This window comes from Myxocyprinus asiaticus, chromosome 13, assembly GCF_019703515.2.
Source record: "Myxocyprinus asiaticus isolate MX2 ecotype Aquarium Trade chromosome 13, UBuf_Myxa_2, whole genome shotgun sequence".
Lineage (NCBI taxonomy): Eukaryota > Metazoa > Chordata > Actinopteri > Cypriniformes > Catostomidae > Myxocyprinus > Myxocyprinus asiaticus.
Window position 1 is genome coordinate 27267278 of NC_059356.1, and position 21803 is coordinate 27289080.

General features: G+C 40.1%; 1 protein-coding gene across 6 annotated transcripts; it reads right to left on the reverse strand.

Moving 5' to 3' along the window:
• Positions 1-256: 256 nt before the first annotated feature.
• On the reverse strand, positions 257-17513 carry LOC127450695 (nucleus accumbens-associated protein 1-like). Of its 6 annotated transcripts, none has more exons than XM_051714976.1 (6): positions 17357-17513; positions 11062-12100; positions 9613-9780; positions 7314-7419; positions 7137-7234; positions 257-5017 (listed from the first exon to the last, which is right to left on the reverse strand). In XM_051714976.1, the coding sequence occupies exons 1-6, from the start codon at positions 17417-17419 to the stop codon at positions 4713-4715; spliced, it is 1779 nt and encodes a 592-aa protein (XP_051570936.1). In that variant the 5' UTR covers positions 17420-17513; the 3' UTR covers positions 257-4712. The 6 variants fall into 6 exon arrangements, with proteins under 6 accessions (XP_051570936.1, XP_051570935.1, XP_051570940.1 ...); XM_051714975.1 differs by having other exon boundaries at positions 9613-9783; XM_051714980.1 differs by lacking the exon at positions 17357-17513 and adding an exon at positions 16605-16833 and having other exon boundaries at positions 9613-9783; positions 11062-12090.
• Positions 17514-21803: the final 4290 nt, after the last annotated feature.

Sequence of the window (21803 nt, forward strand, 5' to 3'; positions counted from 1 at the left end):
GAAATGAACTCAGTCTGTCAGATATTTATGGCGCAACCTCTGTATGTGACCTGTAAATGCATTTAATGTATTTTATAAAACCCCCAGCAAAGTATCTACGAGTACAACAGAGTGTATTTTTAAGATATAAACATAAGAACTCAAGATTTTCATTAGGGTTAAAAATTTGAGTTTTTACAAGTGAACTCAGAACCCCACTAATACTTCAACCGCTTATGCATAGCAACACCCAATAAAGAGCCGAGGAGGAAATGGAAACCTTTGTTACAAATTTTTATTAAGATATTCAGCTGTATCCTTTGACTTTTCTCTTATTCTTTTACTTTTTATACAGTAGTTAATGTGCAATTACTTTTGATAATATTGGGTCACAGTTAGGGATTCACAAAGTTATTGGCACTTTGAACAGACAGAATGGAGTGGATGAGCACTGGCATTACAGGGTCACTGCATGAGCACAGCTGGATATGGGTTACAACTCATGCTGAGAGTGCACGACTAACAATCAAACTTCATTAGTGCTTCTATGTAATATACAGTATATAGATTTGTATAGGGATGTAGTCATAGAAAGTGAGACACTGCATCGTAAAAAAAGGTTTACAACCATTTTTTTAATTCATTTTTTTATTTTTTTGTATTTGAGTGTTCAAGCGAGTTGATGTCATTCCCATCCTGTCTGTATTTCTCTGGAATTCGTGACACCTGGACGCTAGTTTGTCCAACTGTCGCATGTTACTTAACAAAAACATTTGAAAATATAACCCTACCATCATCATCGTCATCGCATATAGGGAAGGGACTGAAAGCAGAGTGTTGGGGTGTGCTGGAACAGAACGCAACACGCAGAGAAAGATGTGAGAGTATCTTTATGTGGTACGTCTGTTGTTTAGAGTGGAATAGCCATGCTGCATTCTGGTTAAAGAGACTTAGGTTGACAAAATGCAACGAAAGCTGCAAGCCAAAGGAAAACCTGCAAATACAGCCAGTTGGTTGCTCCAGAACTGATGGGCCCAATTTCTGCATTTGCAGAGAGGGAGACAAAAAGTTCACTTATTCATTTTTAATACACCACTCCATACTCTCACTCGCTTCTGCCAGGTTACTAATTTAAAATGATCTACAATGCTCATTACCTTAACAGACTGTATTACAATGTTTTGAAAGGAAGAATCACAAGATAAATGGGCAGTTAAACTCTCACACTCTTTCTCCACCCCCCCCGCAAACGTCTGCCATCTATCTGCTCTCTGACAAAGTCAGACTGAATTTCAAGGTGCCGGGGAGCAGGTCTATAAACATGAACCCTAGAAAAGGTGCTTTTACTCAGGAATAGAGATCAGACATATAGGCAGCATGATATGGACATCCTGGCCCTTTTTTTTTTAATTTTTTTTATTTATTTTTTTTATTAACACTGGTCCCTTCATTCCCACTATATAGAAACCTTTCATATACTGGGGTAAAAAAAAAAAAAAAATAAGCAAATCCTAATTTTATCCCCCCCCCAAAAAAAAATTATATATATATATAATTTTTTTTTTTTTTTTAAAGGTGAAGTGTGTAATTTCTGCACAACTAGCGTGTCCAAGCTGAATCGCAAAATAACGCTTCTGTTGGTTGGACAAACGTTGCTGTGTCAAACTGATTGGGATGCTCAAACAAGCAGTTAAAGCGTCATTTTTCTCAGGTATGACACCACCTGGTGATGACTGTAAGTAGTACATCTAAGCTGCAGTAACAACACACAGACAGCAGGTGGCGCATAGAAACAGCCAGTCCTCTCCAGCAACGCATGCAGCATATGTGATCTGTGCCATCAAAATGGAGGACGCATAAACACTGGCACAGTCATTGCCGGCGAGAGGAGAGAAAAGCGCCACTGCTCACCGCTCCACCCAGCGATACACGCAGTCCATCACCCACTGTCCTCCTGAAAAGGCACCAGTGACCCAGCAGGCCTTAAACATCTATAGAATAGCACACATAGCACCAATACATCCCTCACCATGGCCCCACCTTCCCAGCACTTTAGTCAATACAAAGAAATGAAAAAATACTCAGTACTCTATCATCAAACAACTCTATATTGTATCCTTAAAAAAACTTGGCAAGTCAACTCTTTCAACTTGTATTAGTAGTATTTTTTTTTTTTTTTTTTTAAAGTAAATACAGTACATGTGGGCTGTAAAAAGAATGGAGAAACAAAATGAAAGAAATGGATGCATGCAAGTCTGTGACATTTTCAATGCCAGATATCAATTTTGCAGGCTTGTCAATGTTAAACATTTCTACACAAGAGGCATTATTGTTTTCTAGTACGAAAAAAAGAGGTCATCTCATTTTGTTTGAAACCTGAACCAGACCACTTGAAGTAGTAAACTTGCCAGGAGTTCACTTTATTTGCTACGACTCTTAAGCCTGGAAAAAAGAAAAAGAAAAAAGAACTACAATTCCCAGATATACAAACAGCAGGTATGCCAGACTTGGTTATGCAAATAAAAGAAAGAGCAAACATGAGTTAAAACAAGAGGGGTGAAAGACCTAATGTAAGCCATCAATGAAAAAGACATACGACCTGTTAAAAAACGTGGTCAAAATCTGTTCAACAGTCTCTTCAATATTTACATCAGTATTCAGCATGGCTGGTCACAGACACAGGGGTGCATACTGTTCTGGGCCAGATTACTGACACATACACGTTTAGTCCAAAAACCATCGATTACGCTCTACAAAAAAGGTGCACAATCCACCAATCTTTTCTACAAAAAAAGGTGCAAAAAGCTCTTGTTCAGTCGACGAAAAGGTGCAAAGAGGTCCATTTCCTCTATCAGCAAGGGGGCAGTTGTGTCCCAGGAGATGACCCAACACAGACATACATACAAGCACACACATGAAATATTAAAATAGCCTAAACTATAATTTTTCTGTTTTAGCGAGACATGTGCATTTAAAGCCATGCCTAACCGGACATTAAGACCTCACCTGCAATCCCATTCAAATCCTGATGGAAATCTGAGATATGCAAAAAGTTCATGGGTTATAGAAAACTTTCAGATGGGCGAATTTTCTTAAAAGCATCCGTACAGGATGTGCCACCAACGCATAAACACAGAAACAAACATTCCTTAAATTCCCGAATCAACACATCACCCACATGCAAACGCGCAGTACCAACTATGTGCAAGGAATGTATACAGATGGTGACTTGTGCGGACACAGACATGCTTGCCTAAGCGAGCACAGGCTCAAACTCACATATGCACACACAGCTGCCCAAACAGGGACACGGGCAACATGGAGAAGCTCAATCATTCCTCTCCTGGGACACAGGCAATGTAAACCCTCCTCCACTCCTAAACACACAAAGTCAGGCTCAAACATTAAGACAGTAAAGTGACTAACAATAAGAAGCATGACTTCCCTTCCCCCAGGGCTGTAAATGCGTGTTTCTGTATGGTGGTGGTGGTGGTGGGGGTGGGGGGTGGGGGGTTGGGGTCAAGAAAGCTAAAAGGTTAACAGACTAAAAACATTTCATTTTTTGTTCTACACAAAGTCATTCTTAAAGTCATGTTGAATCTGCCTGCTTTACTTCTGATTAATCAACCGGTTCCTTGTCCATTAGAACCAGTATGTATGTTAGCCATGGCACAAATCAACAAACCAAAGTCGTACGTCATTGGTAAAAACTGGCAACAAACAAATTGAAGGGCCAATCAAATAGGACATAATCATACAAGAGGGCCATCCAGATCCAAGCCAAGCACCAGTCTTTGAAATTTAAGATAATCCTTATGCAAAAATAGTCCTCATTATTTTACTATTTCCACTTAAAGCCCCACAACAAGGTGTCTCTTCACAAACATTGAAAACACACACACACACACACACACACACACACACACAGATTTTAAAACAATCCCTCTCTCTCGCACTCCAAATATGTGAGCAGATAAATATATTTTTATCATTTACAGTCCTTAATTTTTCATCAACTCTGGATTCATCCATCACACACAGTGAAACAAGCAGAAAAGGGAGAGGAAGAAAACGGCGGCATAAAACAAAGAACTTGGCAGACTAAGATCCCACATATACTTCGAGAGGAATGGAAGGAGAGGAGGCTATCAAATTCTTTCCATTTTAGACAGAATGAGAGACAGAATATGCCACCTACTCCTTCACTACTTTCTACATCTGCTGTTCTTTAGCTCTTATGACAAGCATTTCTCCTGTCTCTCTTTCTTGGGCCAAATACAATCGGCTAGTCTTACATAGCCAGGTGCTACAAACGGATACATTCAAATTCAGTACAGTGAGATCAGGGAACCTCAGCCTCCAGTAGAGCGGGTGCGACTGTGTGTGTGTGTGTGAAATAGGAAAACTAAACTTCTTTTCCTGGTCCTAATTAGGCTATGTATTTCAATAGAATCAGTGACTACATAACTATTTGCAGAGCATGGAGGCAAGGGGATCTTCTGTGCAAAAGAGGGTTATTTAGCAAAAACAAAAATGATTGAAAAGAAAATTGTGCCCCTGTCATAAAACCCTCGGGTTCCTCCTTACGCTAGCCTTTACAGACTTTGCTTTCTCCTCCAAACTCCTACCCGACTCTCCCTTCCCATCCCAGTCAGAAGCAGCAGAGCCCAGAATCACACAGCAGGGTGGGAGGTGGGGCGGCAGAGGGGATGGGGCTTTCCTTGCTGGGACACTCACTGAAACAAAGTGCCACTGTCTCCGCCCACACCCTGCAGAGACTCGCCCGATGACCCTCCAGTTTCCACGGCGCCGCCCTCCAAGCTGGCCGTCTCAAAGTTAGGCTCCGGCCCCAGGCCATCCGCTTCTATCTTGATGCTGTCCGGGAGGAAATTGGCATAGGCATCGCCCTCTGCCATCAGTAGCTTTAGCTTGGGTATCCAGCTCTTCCGTACCACGCGTCGAGCATTAGTGCACATGTCTGCCGCAATGGCATTCATCTCACTCTCCTTAAAGCTGGTGGCAAAATTCTGGCAGTAAACTGTTGACAGAGACATATGAAAGGGAGACATTTCTGACTGGTGTATTTCTAGATATGCATGTGTTAGTGTTAAAGGTGCTGTAAGTGATTATTTATAAAATGACATGCAGAAAACATTCCTATTACCGGAAAGAGGGGGCGTGGCAAATTCAATGGCTAGTTTGGGAAGTTGCAGAATGGCAAAAAAATGCTTACAGTACCTTTAATTAGCTTTTCAAGCTGAAGTGTGTAATTTATGCACCACTTCTGTCACCAAATGGAATTGAAAAAATAATATAGCTAAAGTCTGTCAAGACAAACTTTGTTGACTTGACAAAGGCCGGTCTGACAATTTAGAAAAAAAGGTTACAAAAGCTTGAGATTTTAAGGTTTTAAGAAAATCAAGTGAGATAGACAGATAGGAGCAACAAAGAAGATTTAAGGCCTTGAGTGTATTTGCTTTTAAATTAGTCAACAATTTGTTTGAAACCTCAAACATTCCGTGCCTTTTTGTTTACTTTAAAAAAAAATTTTTTTTTTTACAGTTGGAGTTTGAAATCACAAACGTTCAGTGAAAGAGTTACATTCTGTGAATGTAACACCGGCTACGTCCACATAGTCAGTGTTTGGGACTGACAACCATCTTTACTTACTGGTGTGAGTCTTGAAATGTCCCATTCATACAACAGTTTACAGTAGCAGTTCGAATGCTGTCTGTATGAACGAACAACTGAAGTCTCAACCGTATTCTAACAGCTGTAACCATAGTGACAGTGACTAAAAGATAGCAATGTCCATAAGACTGGCATGTCTTATCACAATTGCCGCCACATTATTAAATAAATTAGTTCATCGATCAGTTCATAATTAACCGACAGCGGCTTTGAATGCTTTTTAACTGAGTGCAGAGCGCAGCTTTTGTGTTGCGCGGCTTGTAAGCAGCCGGTGGAAAAAAGCGGCTGGATCTTCGCATGACACGCAGCTAATTTCTCCGTCGCCATGAGTTAAAAAAAAAAATCCACATGAAACACGAGACATGCGCATGTACAGTGTAGCGTGTCTCTCACTGTTCATGACATAACTAACAACTTGTTGTCCAGTATGGTTCAGTTCAATCAGCACAGGTCTGCCGAGAATGCGGTTGTGAGACCTGAAAATTTGCGGGTGTCAGTTTGGTTATAGAATGAGGTTCTTACACCAGTAAATAACCATCCTGTGTGTGAACCTAACCGTATTAAGCACTCAAAACAGGTCTGACAACCGAATTCTGCTGCTGTGTGAATGTCGCCACCCAGTCTACACCGGACACGAGCAATGTCGACGTCACAACACACTGTACACGTCAAAGTGAACGTTCTAAACCATTTATTTATCTTGTTGGCAGGAGTAGCGCCAGTGCGTGCAGTGCAAAATAGAACAGGCCATCCGTTTAGTGTCAGCTCACGTCTGGTGTAGACAGGGTGTTAGTCTATGGGATTTTGATCGCCGCCAAGTTCGATCAGTTAGAAAAGACACCATAAGTCAGAACAGTCTGAAGGTCTGTACCAAGTTTGGTGGATGTAACTTGAAAGCTATAAAAAAAAACTAACCAAGTCTGTAGTATAACGGTATGTTGGCTTTGTCGAGCCAACATAATCACTGTTTTCAAACAGATTCCAGAAAACTAAAGGTCTATGATTATTATTACTTGAGGAGACTTTCACATTTCGTTCTACAATATCAATTACACAAAATCATACCTCAAACAGGAATTTGGAAACCATTGTGTGCTTTCAAAATGTAAGTTGCTAATATGTTGCTAAATAAGGACTGTAACTGTTACAATTTGTGAGTTTACATGTGTTACGAATCAGACAACCTTCATAGTCCTTATCTAGCAACTTGATTTTTAGATTTTTAAAGCTCACAACGGCTTGAGTTATGGCTTTGTAATTTATGTTGCAGAATAAACTGGGAAGGTCTCAAAGTAATTTTACTAAATCGAAAAACCACTATTCTAAAAATTTCACTGGAAAATCCAGAGGGAACCCATGGCTTAAAAATAACTTTATCTTTTCCAGGTTTTAGGACTACAAGCTGAACAGCTCTATTTCAACTTATGAATGGCGAGTATCTGAGATAAAATAGAGCAGCAACTCACACTTGACTGCATGCAGCACACGGCTGTCCAGTGGCTTGCGGCTAGGGTCATTGGTTGAGGAACGGATGCCAGTTCCACAACTGTTGGCCAGAGTGCTCCTGTATGTCATACAGAGAAAGAGTTACACCTTACAGTTTCATAGTTGTAGAGGAAAACTTTTATTTTTACCAGACTCACCTATCAAAGAAAGCAGCCAGCAGCCTCCTCAGAAGAACTTTGTGTCTTGTCCCTGCACTGACGTGACAGTTCATCAGTTGAGCTCTTGAGATGTACACACTGGTGCCTGTGGACCATGATCATATACATGATTCTCTATATACAAACTGACACATAATTAAAGATTGTGACAAGCTTTTTATGACTTCTCAATTGGCATAAATTCATACTGATGACAAAAATGAATGAATACTAATACAAGATAAAATTCTGTTGTCATTGACTATGAACTGAAATTTAAATCACCACCGTTTAACCAAAGTTCATTTTATTTTTTCTTATAATAATTATAATTCTTTCAAGATATATAATTATAATAATAATTATTGTACTTCACTGGGTGAACTTGATCTTGAAAGAACCTAAAAAACCTGAGGATCCATTAGCCCAGCATGTTTTGAGATTGTTCCAAAGTGCATCTTGAACTTTTGTGAAAAGTAGTTATCATGGTCAATGTCACACATTTGCTTGCTTATTTGATTAGTGACCAAAATTGAAATCATATGTGCAGATTCTAACGTAGACTATTACTTCTTCATTTCACATCATAACTTATTTGTTTTAGTCTTTTCAAAATCCACTATTTCTGTAAACACAGATAAAATAACATTGTGATTTGTGAGATCATGATGTTAACTCCTTTGTACAAAAGGTCAGATTTACTTGCTTCAATTGAAGACCATAAAATGCTCCTTGCAACATTCTCAAATCATGCTGAGGTAAGGATGATCAGGTTTTGAACAAATCTGAACCACTTTTGGAGTCCTTGCAAACTCAAGTGCATGCTGTCATTTTATATTTTTATATAAATTCTAAACGAGAGCAAAATAGAAGCATTTTCACTAGTGGACTCTTGTATCCCACTGTACAGTATATATGAATTGTTTTCATGTTTGTGTTTGTTCTTCAATCAAAGTGGCCTTTTATAAACCAATTTTCATTATAAACCAAAAGCCAAAATCTTCCCCCATAGCAAAAAAATAAAAAATAAATAAAAATTAAATAAACTTTAATGTTTTACTTAATTACAAAAATCATTTAAAGCTTATTTCCTACATGCTTTTAATTAACTATGCAATTTCTGTATTTGTGTCTAATTTCCATTTTTGGTTTTCATTCCTCCAGCGCTTTTGTATTTGTTCATCTTTTAATGTCTTTCTGATGACATTGTTTCTAAAGACCTTGTTATCGTTAGTCTTCTCTTCTGCTTCAATTCCAATTTCATTTTCCAAATTTTTATTCCATCATGTCTGGTCTTGTTCATATGCTTTCTTTTATCATATTTGTAAAGCACTTTCAGTTGCATGTTTATATATGTGGATGCTGTTTAAATAAAGCTCCAGTAATTGGCGGAATTCCTCCGTTATGGGTTTTAAGAAGAGCCAGTCGGATGGCTCACTTAAGGCCATGCTGTACAGCGTGCAACTTACAAAAGCCTCCATTACCGTACAGTCATTCAACAAAACCTGTTCTATACCACAATACCAAAACAAGGCTTCTTCATACACGGTTGACCTATCAATCACCACAAGAGATAATTTGCTTTTCATGGGCTATTGAAAGTGACTTAGTAGTATTATGCTGTTTATCTTCACTTTTTTCCATTTTATAGATTAACTTTAACAGTGTTTTATCCGCAGATGTTTTCCTGAGAAAGCAATTTACAAGAGAGTGCATATAGAGTGTTATGACATTTCCTTGAACAACAAAAGCAAGTTCAATCCGACTATAATGCGCTTTTGACTCGAGATGTTTTGGCTTATTGTTTGTGTTTTCTTCAGCATAAAACTTGTACTGGTTAACAAGACACGCAGAGCAACGCACTCTCTTATGCAGAGCATCATTACTAATGGATGGATGATAAGTCAGACACTGGGTTGCATTCACTAACCATGCGTATTTGTGCATAAATCCAAGGTGTGAATGTTTTTATGCAGAAATCATGATTCATCAATACGATTGCACATACATAAAAAAATTAAAAAATAGGATAAAGTTTAGAACCAACTCAGACATCATGTAGGCAAAAATCACAGAATAATTAACTATAACCAAGTTACCCTACAATAACTCACTTCAGAGTAATGAAAATATTGTGCACTTTAGCTGAATGTGCACTACAATTGATATGGGTTCATACAAATGCAGCCTGTGCATACACCTGGCAAAGGGAAGTATTAAAGTATGACCCACAAGGCTGTTCACGAATCTGTTCACTTCACAAATAGTGTGTTTTAAGTACATTAAAGTGATCTCAGACCTGAAACTAGCTCTAGTTTCTCTGCAGGGTCGCCCTCCTCATAAAGTCTGGGATGACAGCGGTTGCCGATTTGAGCAATGAGCTCAGCGGGGAGAGAGGCAAGATCCTGTCGCCCACGCATCCTGGGCCGTGTCTCTGAGTGGTCAGGGAGGGCCTCCACACGCTCACCTGCTGAAGAGGAGAAAGAAGAGGAAAAAGGTAGGAAGTTCAGGGTGAGCTGAAACAGAATGTGAAGACAAAAATGTGTTCTCAGTGCATGCTGTCTAGACAGTCATGAAGATTAAACCTCAAAGTTTTTTGACTCACTAAAACAGACAGATAATTCAGAGCTCTTGGGACTGAGACTAATAAAAGTCCTGTGAAATCCAAAGGCATCAGAACACATTCAGTTCTCATACCGTCCGAGAGAAGATAAGAGGACCTTCTGATAAAATATTCATGAGTTTTGAACAGTTGAAGCATTTAACAAAAAGGGTGAATTTAACTGTGATGATATTCCTGTCTAGAAGCACAAAATTTAATCGAGAATAGTTTACTTGTTAAAATGGGAACCCAAAACTGCATGAGGTTGTATGCATGACAACCAAAATAGTTCCAAAGGAAGTGCTGGTTTGGGAAGCGCTGCTTTACTAGACACACTATTGCTTGATGCTGCTAGAGCTGAGAATTGATACAGATTTCTCATTTTAATTCGATTCTGATTAACAAGCTCTTTATTTGATTAGATTCCAATTAATTTGGGTATGTCAATTATAATGTCAATTTCGATTACATATGAAAGGAATTTGACGATTCTCAATACCAATTACCAAACACTGTTTCAAGTTTTCAAGAAATGATTCAAGACAAGTAAACAGTCAGTAATAAAGTAACAACAACGTAAAAAAATTACAAGCCCACTTTTCTGACCCGCTGTTCACCTTCACTTTAGAAATAACTGAATAACTGACTGTGCTCACATTAATTCCACACCAAGATGGGCATTTTCACTGATTACCTTATTGTTTAGGCATGTATCCGCATTACCGCAACTCTCAGAGCACATGTGCACATAACCATGCCATCATAAGCCGCCTGTCAGTCAGTCAAACAGTGTGCAGGAACCGAATTGTGTTAATAAAAAGTGATCAAGATTTTTGTTATTTGTGTCATTTCTCTCTCTCTTCTCTTTCCCTTTTGGCCTGTTCAAGAGATCAACCAGTGGTTGTCTTGCAATCGACCACAATCTATGTAATGAGCACCCCTCACACAGAATAAAGGATCGATATTGTGATTTTAAGAATCAATATATGGGTTGGTCAAATGAAGATTGCAATTAATAGGATTTACGCCACCCCCCCCATTCCTTAGATGCTGCATCTATGTCGCCAGGTGTCAGTGAACATAAACATGAATTTAACTGAAACTCCTCTAAGTGTTTCAGTTTGTGGCACAATTATTTGGACTCACCTGTAGCGCCCACGTTGAGCATGCTGTACATGGTGTACATGTTGCAGATCTGCCTGTACTGCTCTTCAGTGCCGTCATCAACTACCTCCTCCTCTTCCTCATCATCATGGTAAGAGATAGGCGAATCACTGGCATAAGCACTCAGTGTACCTGGGCTGGTGCCTTCAGGAGTGGCACTGCTTGTGCCATTGCCATTTCCATTGGTGCTCCCGCCGTGGTTCCCTGTGCCCATTCCAAGACTCATACCAAGTCCCATGCTACCTTGCTGCTGGATAGCACTCCCGCGTGCCATCTCTTGGGAGAAGCGAGCCGCCTTCCTCATCCCACCTCCGCCCGATCCACCCGAGGCTCCACCTTCCCGATTGCTTCCTTCCCAGAGCCGCTTGGCCACCGGTGTGCATACCACCGAGTAGGGCGAAGTCTCTGGCTGCTCCGTCTTCACCCGAGATACCAGGGGTAGCGGGGTCAGGCAGGAAGCAGGCCGACTGGCAGCCGTAGCCACCACCCCACCACCTCCGTTGGCCACAGCTCCTGCAGCCGTCTGGGTGACAGGACTCTGAGGCTCTGAAGGAGGGGTCTCTTCATTATGGAGGCCCTGGGAGTCACAGCTAGGCGAGCTGACCTTCAAGAAGAACTCTGTGCCCTTCTCCATGATCTGCTGGATCTGGAGAAAGCCGGCCGTGTACATGAGCAGGAACTGGTCTCCTACATTCATGCTGAGGCGGCCAGTGTAGCAGAAGGCCAGGATCTGCTGAAAGCTCTGGGGTTGTACTGCCGGGGGCAACTCCACCACCGTGGGGGTCTTGCTGCCCGCGCTGCTGTTGAAGAGGTCTCGGAAGTAGGAGCTGCTGGCCGCCAGCACAGCACGGTGAGCTTTAAAGGTGTGTCCTTTAACCACCACGGACACATCACAGTATAGCCCCTGCAGGCGCTGCTCATTCAAACACTCCAAGACATTGTTGCCGAAGTTTGGGATCGCCATCTGAAGGGTCTGAGCCATGGCGCTATGGCCAGCACCACCAGAGAAATCTGAGAGGCACTGGAGAAAGAGAAGACAGATAGAGGAGAAAGGAGGAGATCTTTGTCAGCAGCATTCTCTCAGCAGAAAGCATAGAAGTTTATCCCAGAAGATTTACTGCAAACATAATTTGCTTTTGAAGCAGTAATATCCACTAAACAATACAGTTTGTTGCAAAGATACGAACAGCAACTAGTAATAGGCTATTACTTTTAAAGGTGAGCTTTATAAGACCACTGGGACAAGCCTGTAGACACCTTTAGCAGACCAGTCTTAAACATTCAAACTAGGGATGCACCGATACCACTTTTTCTCTTCTGATCCGATTCTGATATTTAAATCTCAGTATCAGCCGATACCGATCCGATACCAGTGTTGTTTTTTTCATAATCAGTTTAGAATACCTATACCTCACTGAATGATGCTAATTATATGTAAAGAAACACAAACCTTTAACTACACATTATTTCAATATAAATGTACAAACTATTAAGAAAAACTTCATTGTTAACTAGTCTACTAGATAATGCTGCAACAAAATTAACAGTAATTCCAGTCTAAGTGTTCAGTAGAAAAGGCAGTTTTTGTTTTTTTTGCACAAAAAAAAATAAAAAATAAAAAATTCAACTTGTATCTGGACTTTAAAGTGTTCAGATCTCTCTCTTTTTTTTTTTTTATTTAGTTGTAAGATATCAGTTCACTTTTCATTCACAGTTATTTTTTGGAACCCAATAAACTTAAATATTGTTATAATTTGTAAACAAATAATAATAATAATAATAATAATAATAATAATAATACATTATTATTATTATTGGCTTTAGAATTTTAAATAGAACAGTACTATATTTCAATCATGCACCTTTAACTTTAAAACCCTCTGGCTTTTATTTTGACATTCTGAACTCTCCAGGAAGTCCTGTATGTGTCTGTTTGTTAGCAAGTTCACTGTAGTTTAATTCGCTTCTTATTCAAATTCTGGTAAAATGCACCTCCGGCACCATATAATGTATATTATAAGTGAACCTAACTATTGAGCATCTACATCTGAGATGTTGTTCGTAAGTAGCACTCAAAAGTTGCGCAATGCGTGAACGCTAAAACTAGCCGCGAGTGTGTGTAAACAGAGCAGCGCCATTCAATAACGCGCTGGTGCTGCACATGCATATTATATATTTACTTATTAAACACAGCCTTTTGTGATTCACCGAGCTATCACACGTATTCAAGTTGCTCTGAATAAAATACGAGTCATATGAACTACTTCAATGTTGTTTTTATGGTTCTTTTATGTCATTTTTGGAGCTTGACAGGAACGAACATGACTAACACACAGTATCGGATTTGGATCGGGCTCATCGCACCGATACCCGATCCATCTAAAAACGTCAGTATCGGAGCCGATACTGATCGGTGCATCCCTAATTCAAACTAAATAATAATAGGGGGGTAATAGGGGGTTGGTGAGCAGACTCTAAAATCCTGTGAGCAGGATGTGACTGCTAATCTGAATGCGATGGTGATTCAGCTGAGACAGAGATAAAATGGCACTCTTTACAGTACTACAGCAGGGAGGGAGAGAGACGGGAGAAAGAGAGATACTAAACCTCAGTGATTGAGGTCATAGTTGAGGAAAAGGGTGGAAAACAATGGGCTTTGACTGACACTGCAGTCAGTCTTATTACTGCTAACTGTGACACCACGCGCAAAGCCATCATTAAAGCCTTCAGTCCTGCTCTAAGGGAAACTCATTGTGAAAAGTTAACCTGCACTTTCTACTTTTAATAGGCTGTCCAGTATGTTACTGTGGAGTTTAGAACTGTTTTTACAACGAAAACACCCGGTCCTTATGATTCCCTCCTTTTTAGGCAACAAATGCACTCATATAGATGAGAAAATGATTTTGCAATTCAGCAAACTGAGTAGCTACAGAATAAAAATTCTATACCTTACCTTTGCAAGAATGCTTGGACTGACATTTTTGCCACCAATGCAAAACCCATGGCTTATTGTTTAGCAATCACAAGTAGACTACTGGTAGTGTTAAAAAAAAAAAAAAAAAAAAAAAAAACAGCTCTAGGATCATGTCAGCTACACACAGCTGTGCATTGAATAGCTCACCCATCTCAGAATAACCCTTAACAACATAGCACAGTCAACCATGAGACTATGATGTGATATACTTCACATATCAAGATTAGACAGTGCCTAGAAAACAGCAGACTAAGGCAAAACATCTAGGGCAATGTTATACTCATAATAACTCAAGTTATTCTGATCATCACACAGAACTAACAGGACATTCATGGTAAAAGAAGTACCCTCTTTGTCTGACTTCAGGCTCTCTCCCCAATTCTCCCCCTCCCTTGCATGCACTCACACATACAAGCCATAGACATCAGACAAAACGGCTTGTTTACAGTTGGCCTGAAAGCAGTGTGGCACAAATACACACTGAGAGGCCCAGGGATTGTTTAAGAAGTTTTCCCCAAGGGTGGGGGAGGAAAGTAGAGGGACACCATAGGTATGGTTATCACAGTGTGTGAGAGGGATAACAACCTTTTAAAGACTTTACTCACAACCAAAGCAGCCTGTTGACACACAGAGAGAACATGCACAAACACAGTTTTTTTTTTAATATATCCCAACCAAGCTGGTTGGTCTTATCTGGTCACGCAGTTTGGTCTGCTGGTTTTAGGCACTTTTAGCTGGTCAGTTGGCTGGTTTAAGAGGGGTTTTGGGCAGATGTCTATACGTAGATACCCCATTAGCATCTTTTCCTATGGGCCGCGATACATCGGTGCGTCAGCTATATTGGAATGGTCAAGAGCCATCTGACAACACAGGAAAGTAAATTGACAGATACGATCTGTAACAGTCTGGAGTCTTTTCTAACTTTCAGATTATCTGATTTTCCATAAAAATTGGGCAATATTTTAGATGATATATATGGTCTTCCAGCTAAACCAGCTGAGCACCAGGTTGCCGAGGGTTTACCATCCAGGACCAGCATATACCAGCTGTTTTTTGCTGTTTTTATTTAATATTATTTTTCAGCAGGGCCTTATAACACTTCTAAACATATAGAAACTGTCATCTCATAACTTTGACCTCAACATTTATTAGCAACTAAGCGATATGAAATTAATAAATTGGTATACTATTAATATTTTACGCAGTTATTCTCAATGAGAACTCTATATCATAGCTTATACTTTAAGTTATCTAACAGGATGAATTCAGGTAAACTGGGCTACTTTTTTTGTCAAAAAAGTCTCAAATTTACCTCAATTCGCCCTATATGAATAGAAACAGCTCAGCTCCACAATCCCATCCGACACAGTGATGCCAACTGTATGATAAAAGTACAGACGCAGCTATTAAACATACGACGAATGAGCCAACACTATTAGCACAACAATGCAGAACAAATAAGTTGAATATAACAAAATTAACAGCAAACCTTTAGACAGTACAGCAGTGTTATGAGGCTGTGGCGGCGGCAGGCTAACCTTGTGTCAGTCAATCTGCCCGTCCGCCCGGAGTTCTCCACTGGCACGGGCCGGGGGGTGAAGAATGATGGCACAAGCGTTCACTATGACCCACTCTGTGAGAAATGCAGCACCTACATACGAGCGAGCACAAAAGCAGTGGGGAGTAGACGTTCAGAGCGGGAGAGAAAACGCCGCGACGCACCGATGATCACAAAAAATGATCAAGTTTGCCAAGGCGGTGCACATCTGCCGCTCTTGTCCCGTTTTTGCCAGTGCACCGCATCGAGGTTGAACGCGCCAACATCCTCGGGCCTAGACGGGTCTCGAGCTGCTTGGTGTTTAGCACAGCAGCGATGAAATTAGGGTTCGCCCCGTTCTCCACGCGACTCAGTCACAACGGCAACACTATTGCAACACTCAACAATATCTAACGCGATCCAATGAACAGGCTAACTGGTTACCATCGTTAAACTACACAAGTGCACACTTTTTAGCACACGGAATTTAAAGTTAATATTCCATAGTAATTTCGCGCTAGTTAGGATACCCCACCTTGTCTTATTTTACAGACATCAACAGGTCATCCCGGGACAAATGCACGGGGTAGGGGGTCAAGCTAGACCCTGCCAATAAGGAAAATTATTTAACTAGTTCTTGCCACAACACCATCAATCACGTTCAAACTGATGTTTTAAAAATTATTGTACAAATACGCAATGTTTTGCAAACATTAAAAAGGTCCGGGAAATCAGGTTTTTTAATGAGTCAGATCTGGCTGCGGAACATCTGCCAGCACGATTGTTCAGCCATGTCAGTGAGGTCGGCGAAGTGGTTAAACTTTTTGTTGGTATCATTAGTATGTGCCCATCCCCCACCGCACACCTTCCCCAAAACAACCCCCCAAAATTCTCCGAGCCATCGAATTTCAGCCAAAATACCAGGACATCCGAGGACAACCGCTCGCCCGCCGTCCTCGGATATCACGCAACCTGTCATGACCCAGTGCGGGGACTTGATAGCGGGATACTCACCCCTTAGCTGGAAGCCGTTTCAGTATTTCAATGGAGTCCGACGCGCTCGCTCTCCTTCACTCTCTCGCCTCGTCTGTCTCGCGCTGGAAACAGCCATTCATTGTGGGCATAGGCACTGAGTCGATCGCAGAGCTATCGAGTTCCAACTCTTTTTTCCAGCGGGATACGGAGCGCAGAGCCACTGATCATGCATAGACTAGACATGACTCCCCGTCGTCACTCAATCGCATGATCAACACAGGCGCAGCCTCAATGCCCGGAGACCTATCCAGCGCCGTGATGTATTTGCGCATAGGCTGGCACAGCAACAGCGAAAAGAGCCACCGCCTCGTTTCCATACGTGCGCAAAAAGTAGGCCATGTCTCTACGTCTTGCCAGACACATCCCCAGTATAGAGCACGCAGAATTCGCCATGAACTAATAACTATACACAGCGAGGGAACATTAGGCACCGTTATTATAATTATATTACTTATATTGAAGCAACATTTTGTGTTTAGGTCATTCCAATGCGTCCTAAGCCCAAAAGGGATTACTCTAATTGTGTGTGGTAGCTACATTTGCTTTTGATAATTCCTGCATGTTTAAAGATTACAAACAAAATAAAAAAATTTTTTTAAAAAAACTTTCTATAATTCAATATAATATCTCAATCAAACAGCAGTTATAATAATCACTTAATTAAAGTGGGTTATTCTTGTTTTGAAATCTACAGCAAGACTTTTACACGGGAAGAATGAAATACTACTCACTGTAGGCTCGAATAATCCATATATGTTTTCCGTGAAAAAGACCAGAATCTGCAGGCCACTCATTTGTATTGTAATCTACAGAGGAAAAAAAATATATGCACAGGTGACGTCACAGACTGATCCTATAGATGCCCTTACATTACCCCAGTGAGCTACATTTCCAATTGCATTTTTGTGTCTGAACAACGTGCGCACAGGCTTCCGTAGTCACAATTTGGAGAAAGTGAAAATACTGGGTTGCCAGATTGGTGTATGCATCATTACATAGCAATTCAGATTGTTTATATTATTTTATTGATCCAGATTTCCACGCATCTCGTGCATGATAATGATAATAATAATAATAATAATAATAATAATATAGAGTTAATAGGCGCTAAGTTAAAACATTATTACTTTATTATGAGGTAATATTTTCACCTTTTCATTGGCTTTTTAAACCTTTAACCTAAATATTTTTGCAACCATTTAAAACAGTGTGTCGTCTATTTATGTCATGTACTCCAAATCAAACAAAAGCATTAAGGCCACATTCAATCCATAATTCACTATAGGTTCATTTTCCCCCACATATTTTTAATAAATGGGGATTTTTTTGTTGCTTTCATAGCCCACAACAGCTGTGCTATTTAACATGGTTAACAAACAAAATCCTAAAGTTGATACGTCTGAATTTATAAATAAAGAGATGCACTGCCCTCTAGTGGACTTGTTACTATGTTCTTAGATAAATATACTGTGGTATGGTATTTAATCTGCTTTGAGGAGCTTATTTAGCCACCAGTGGTTAACCACCATTATATCATTCTCTGCATTTATTTAGCATCTTCTGCATTCAGATATCAGAAAATTCAACAGTTTAATTGTCATTTACTAGATGTCTTGTGTCTAAAGCCTATTACAAAAGGGGTCGCCTTGAAACTGCCTTACACACTGACTTGGTGGCGATGGGGTTCTGTAGGTTATTGTCCATTTTAGAGGTTTTTTTCAGGCTGGGTTAAAACCTTCATATAATGACATGCTAGCTTTGCCCAGTAAGGTACCAAAACTCTCACTTCCAGCCTCAACATTGCCCTTGATTGCTCATTCTTTCAATCCACTTATGTGCACTCAGACCTTTTTTTATATGCACTCTGAGAGAGAACACTCTCATTTAAAGTGCTGATGTGTTTAATTTCTGCACCACCAAATGGAATTGCGAAAATTATTTTTCAAGCAGTTTCCCAAATACGCCTTGTCTTCTGTTGATCACACAGGTTGTCCCATTGTTGTTTCAGTCTGGATGGGTTGCTCAAAACAAACAGAGGATTTTTCTTAGCGCCAAAGAGACACTGTGTTTACAGTTCTTGAGAAAATGTACCTACGAATGGCTTACTTATTGTTTATTCTGCATATTAAGCTGGGATAAGAGAAGGTATTTTTTAACACAGAACATTTTTCACACTTCAGCTTTAACCCCAGGTTAGCTTCTCTGTAATCTTTTAGGTCACATCCTACTGCACATCAGCATACCTTTAATATAAGTCATTATTTATCTCTTTCTCTACTGCCAAATGAAGAAAACGACATACTTCACTAATGATCTTTTAAAATATGTGGCGTTTAATGTCAAGTAACCCTAGGGTGCGCAAGATTACAGTGTTTTATAGTGGTGGAGATTTTGATTCACCCCAGTGACTTTGATTCAACTCAGTTATTTGAATCCATTCACCAAAATGCTTGTTCAGTCCCCATTTCTGCTGATTAAATCTTTACGCCAGTAGGTTGCGGGAATTCCAAACGGCATTTTTGCGCCCCTAAAGAGCACTGCAGGAAGGGGATGCCACTCGAAGGGTCGTTCCAAATAAAAGTAAGAAAACGAATATTTTCAGGAAGCCCTCTTCTACAAGACTGTTAGCGAAGGGTACATTCATACAGTAATGTCATGCTTCATTCAGAGTACTCACTTAAATAGTTCTGCTCTTCTGAGTAAGATCGGGCGTAGGGCACACTTTCATGAGTGAATCATTAGGCTCGTTCGAGATGAGCAAGTTCTGAGCAGAACCGATCACCGGTGATCACCGACAGGTGCATGCCGGTTAGAAATCTGTCCAACTTTAGTCATGACCACGTATGTCAAAAACGCAGTTGTAGCAGTCAGGCGGCGCAGTTGCTGCGCACGAGCTGCGCAGGATGGGAAATTACTTTCTGACGACACAATGCTCATCGGCTTTAACAACCATGAATTTAATTTTTATTTATTTTTTTATTTTTTATCTCTAATATCATGTTTTATGTGTATAAATTATGTGTGAATATTCCCAACACTCATGTTGACAGTGCGATCTTTGAATGGGATGTGTGATATTTATTATATTTCTGAAATATCTAAAATATGTCTTTATTAAACTAAAAATGGATGGAAAGACGCGTCTTATTGGCGAAATTATATAACAGGTACATAGAATGTCCATTTCATCATATTTATTTTAATTTTAAAGCAACAGAAATTAAATTATATCCACTTCATCAGCAACAGCGCATGAACGTGAATCCCGTGATATCTGCCTTTGATCTCGAAGGTGTCTGATCCACTAGGAGAAGTGAGAGCTGTCTGATTTGACAGCTCTTATTTAGGCTCGTTCGAGATGAGCAAAATCTGCGCAGCACCAATCACTGCAAGGTACATGCCGATTAGAAATGTGTCCAGGGTCAGGGGCCTGGGTAGCTCAGCAAGTAAAGATGCTGACTACCACACCTGTAGTCGCAAGATCGAATCCAGGGTGTGCTGAGTGACTCCAGTCAGGCTTCTTAAGCAAACAATTGGCCTGGTTGCTAGGGTGGGTAAAGACACATTGGGTTAACCTTCTCATGGTTGCTATAATGTGGTTCTTGCTCTAGGTGGGGCCTGTGGTGTGGATTGATGGTCTCAGATGTGGAGGCAACTGCAATTCATCCTCTGCAACCAAATTGAGACAAGCCACCATGACTTAGGACTTAGAGCACATTGGGCATTCCAAATTGGGGAGAAAAGAAATGTGTCTGAGTGTGCTCTGACATGCTCTGATATCATGCTGACCTATGCCAAAAAACTTTTGTGACAGCAAGGCAGCCAGGCCAGGTGGCACAGTTGCTCTGAACATGATGTCTGTGGCAAGCACTTTAGGTTTGTAAAGCTTTTGCATAACTATCTGTAATTATATTTTAGATATCTACAATTTCACTTTCACAAGTCAAATATAATTATAATTATAATTTGTCTAGTCAGAATGCTAATTTGAGATATCTGCAATTATAATTTGACTAGTAAGAAACAACATTAAAGATATCTGTAAATATATTTTGCCTATTTGAAATTCCATTTAAGATATCAGCAATGACGTCAAAGGTATCCACAACTGTCACGTCACACATCCACAACGATGATTAGAGACATCTGTAATTCAGTTTTGACTAGTCAAAATGATATTTTAGATATCTTAATTGTGTTTTATCATAGTACAATTTGCTGCCTATGATGTGACTGATGCAATATTGGAGTGGGATTGAGGAAACAATGGCAGCTGCTGTTCTTGACAAAATAGCAAGAAAATGTCAAGAATTTGAAAGACCTCAACGTCAGGGAAATTGTGGCTAGCGAGAACTTTGTGCGATTGATAATTGCTCAAGAAATTCACAGAGAATTGCACATTTACTATCTCCTGAGACGCTTGAAGAACTTAACAAAAGTCTGGGTGATCTTCGAACAGTGGTGTCCTCTCATTCACAGTGTGAGGGAACTGGAGCATTCTGTCTCTCAAAGTAGCTCAGGTGAGTTTCAGGCTTTTAAAATTTTTTGATGTAGTTGCAGTTGTAATGTTGAGATGACGAGTCAGACAACCAGGATTGTTAGTTTTAAATTGACTTATTTATTGCTCCATGTTACAGGTCATGGACACAATAATTAGGCAGCATATGAAAACTGGAAAATGCTGCCATCAGAGGCTGTATACAGAGATGGGATGAAAAAGGTGCTTTTCAAACTGTTCTGAGACCAGCTTCCGTTGGGGTTCCATTTATTCTATAATGCCTTTGGCAAACCCTTAACTGGCAGCAAGGCAACAAGTTGGCTGCATACATTTTCGAATCCAGCCGCCTCTACGTAAACGTACATGCCTGTGTTTTTCAACAGAATACATTACAGCAGTAACCGTAACAAAGAAAAGCTTCTAAAATCTGTCTTGAATTGCTAATTAGGTCAGTCTTGACCTGGTCTTTGTTTGTTTGTCTGTTTGCTATGATCGGGAATGACTGTAACCATATTAATGACATAAAACCTGGCGATACCCTCGGACTGAAGCATTAAAGTAACCAGACCAACAACAACATCTCCTGTAAGCATACTGTATATGCACTTACCTAGCTACAATATTAGTGGCAGTTAGGACAAAGTTAAAAGACAAATTATAGCTGTGGCATACAAGCCTCT

What these genes read in the sequence shown, in the direction of transcription:
- LOC127450695 (XM_051714975.1), bottom strand. Translation starts at nt 17,419, where the DNA reads ATGAGTGGCCTGCAGATTCTGGTCTTTTTCACGGAAAACATATATGGA. An exon ending in ATGGATTATTCGAGCCTACA is followed by an intron (nt 12,101 to 17,356) that starts GTGAGTAGTATT and finishes CTCTTTCTCCAG; the next exon opens with TGCCTCTCAGATTTCTCTGG. An exon ending in CTGGCTGCTTTCTTTGATAG is followed by an intron (nt 7,235 to 7,313) that starts GTGAGTCTGGTA and finishes TATGACATACAG; the next exon opens with GAGCACTCTGGCCAACAGTT.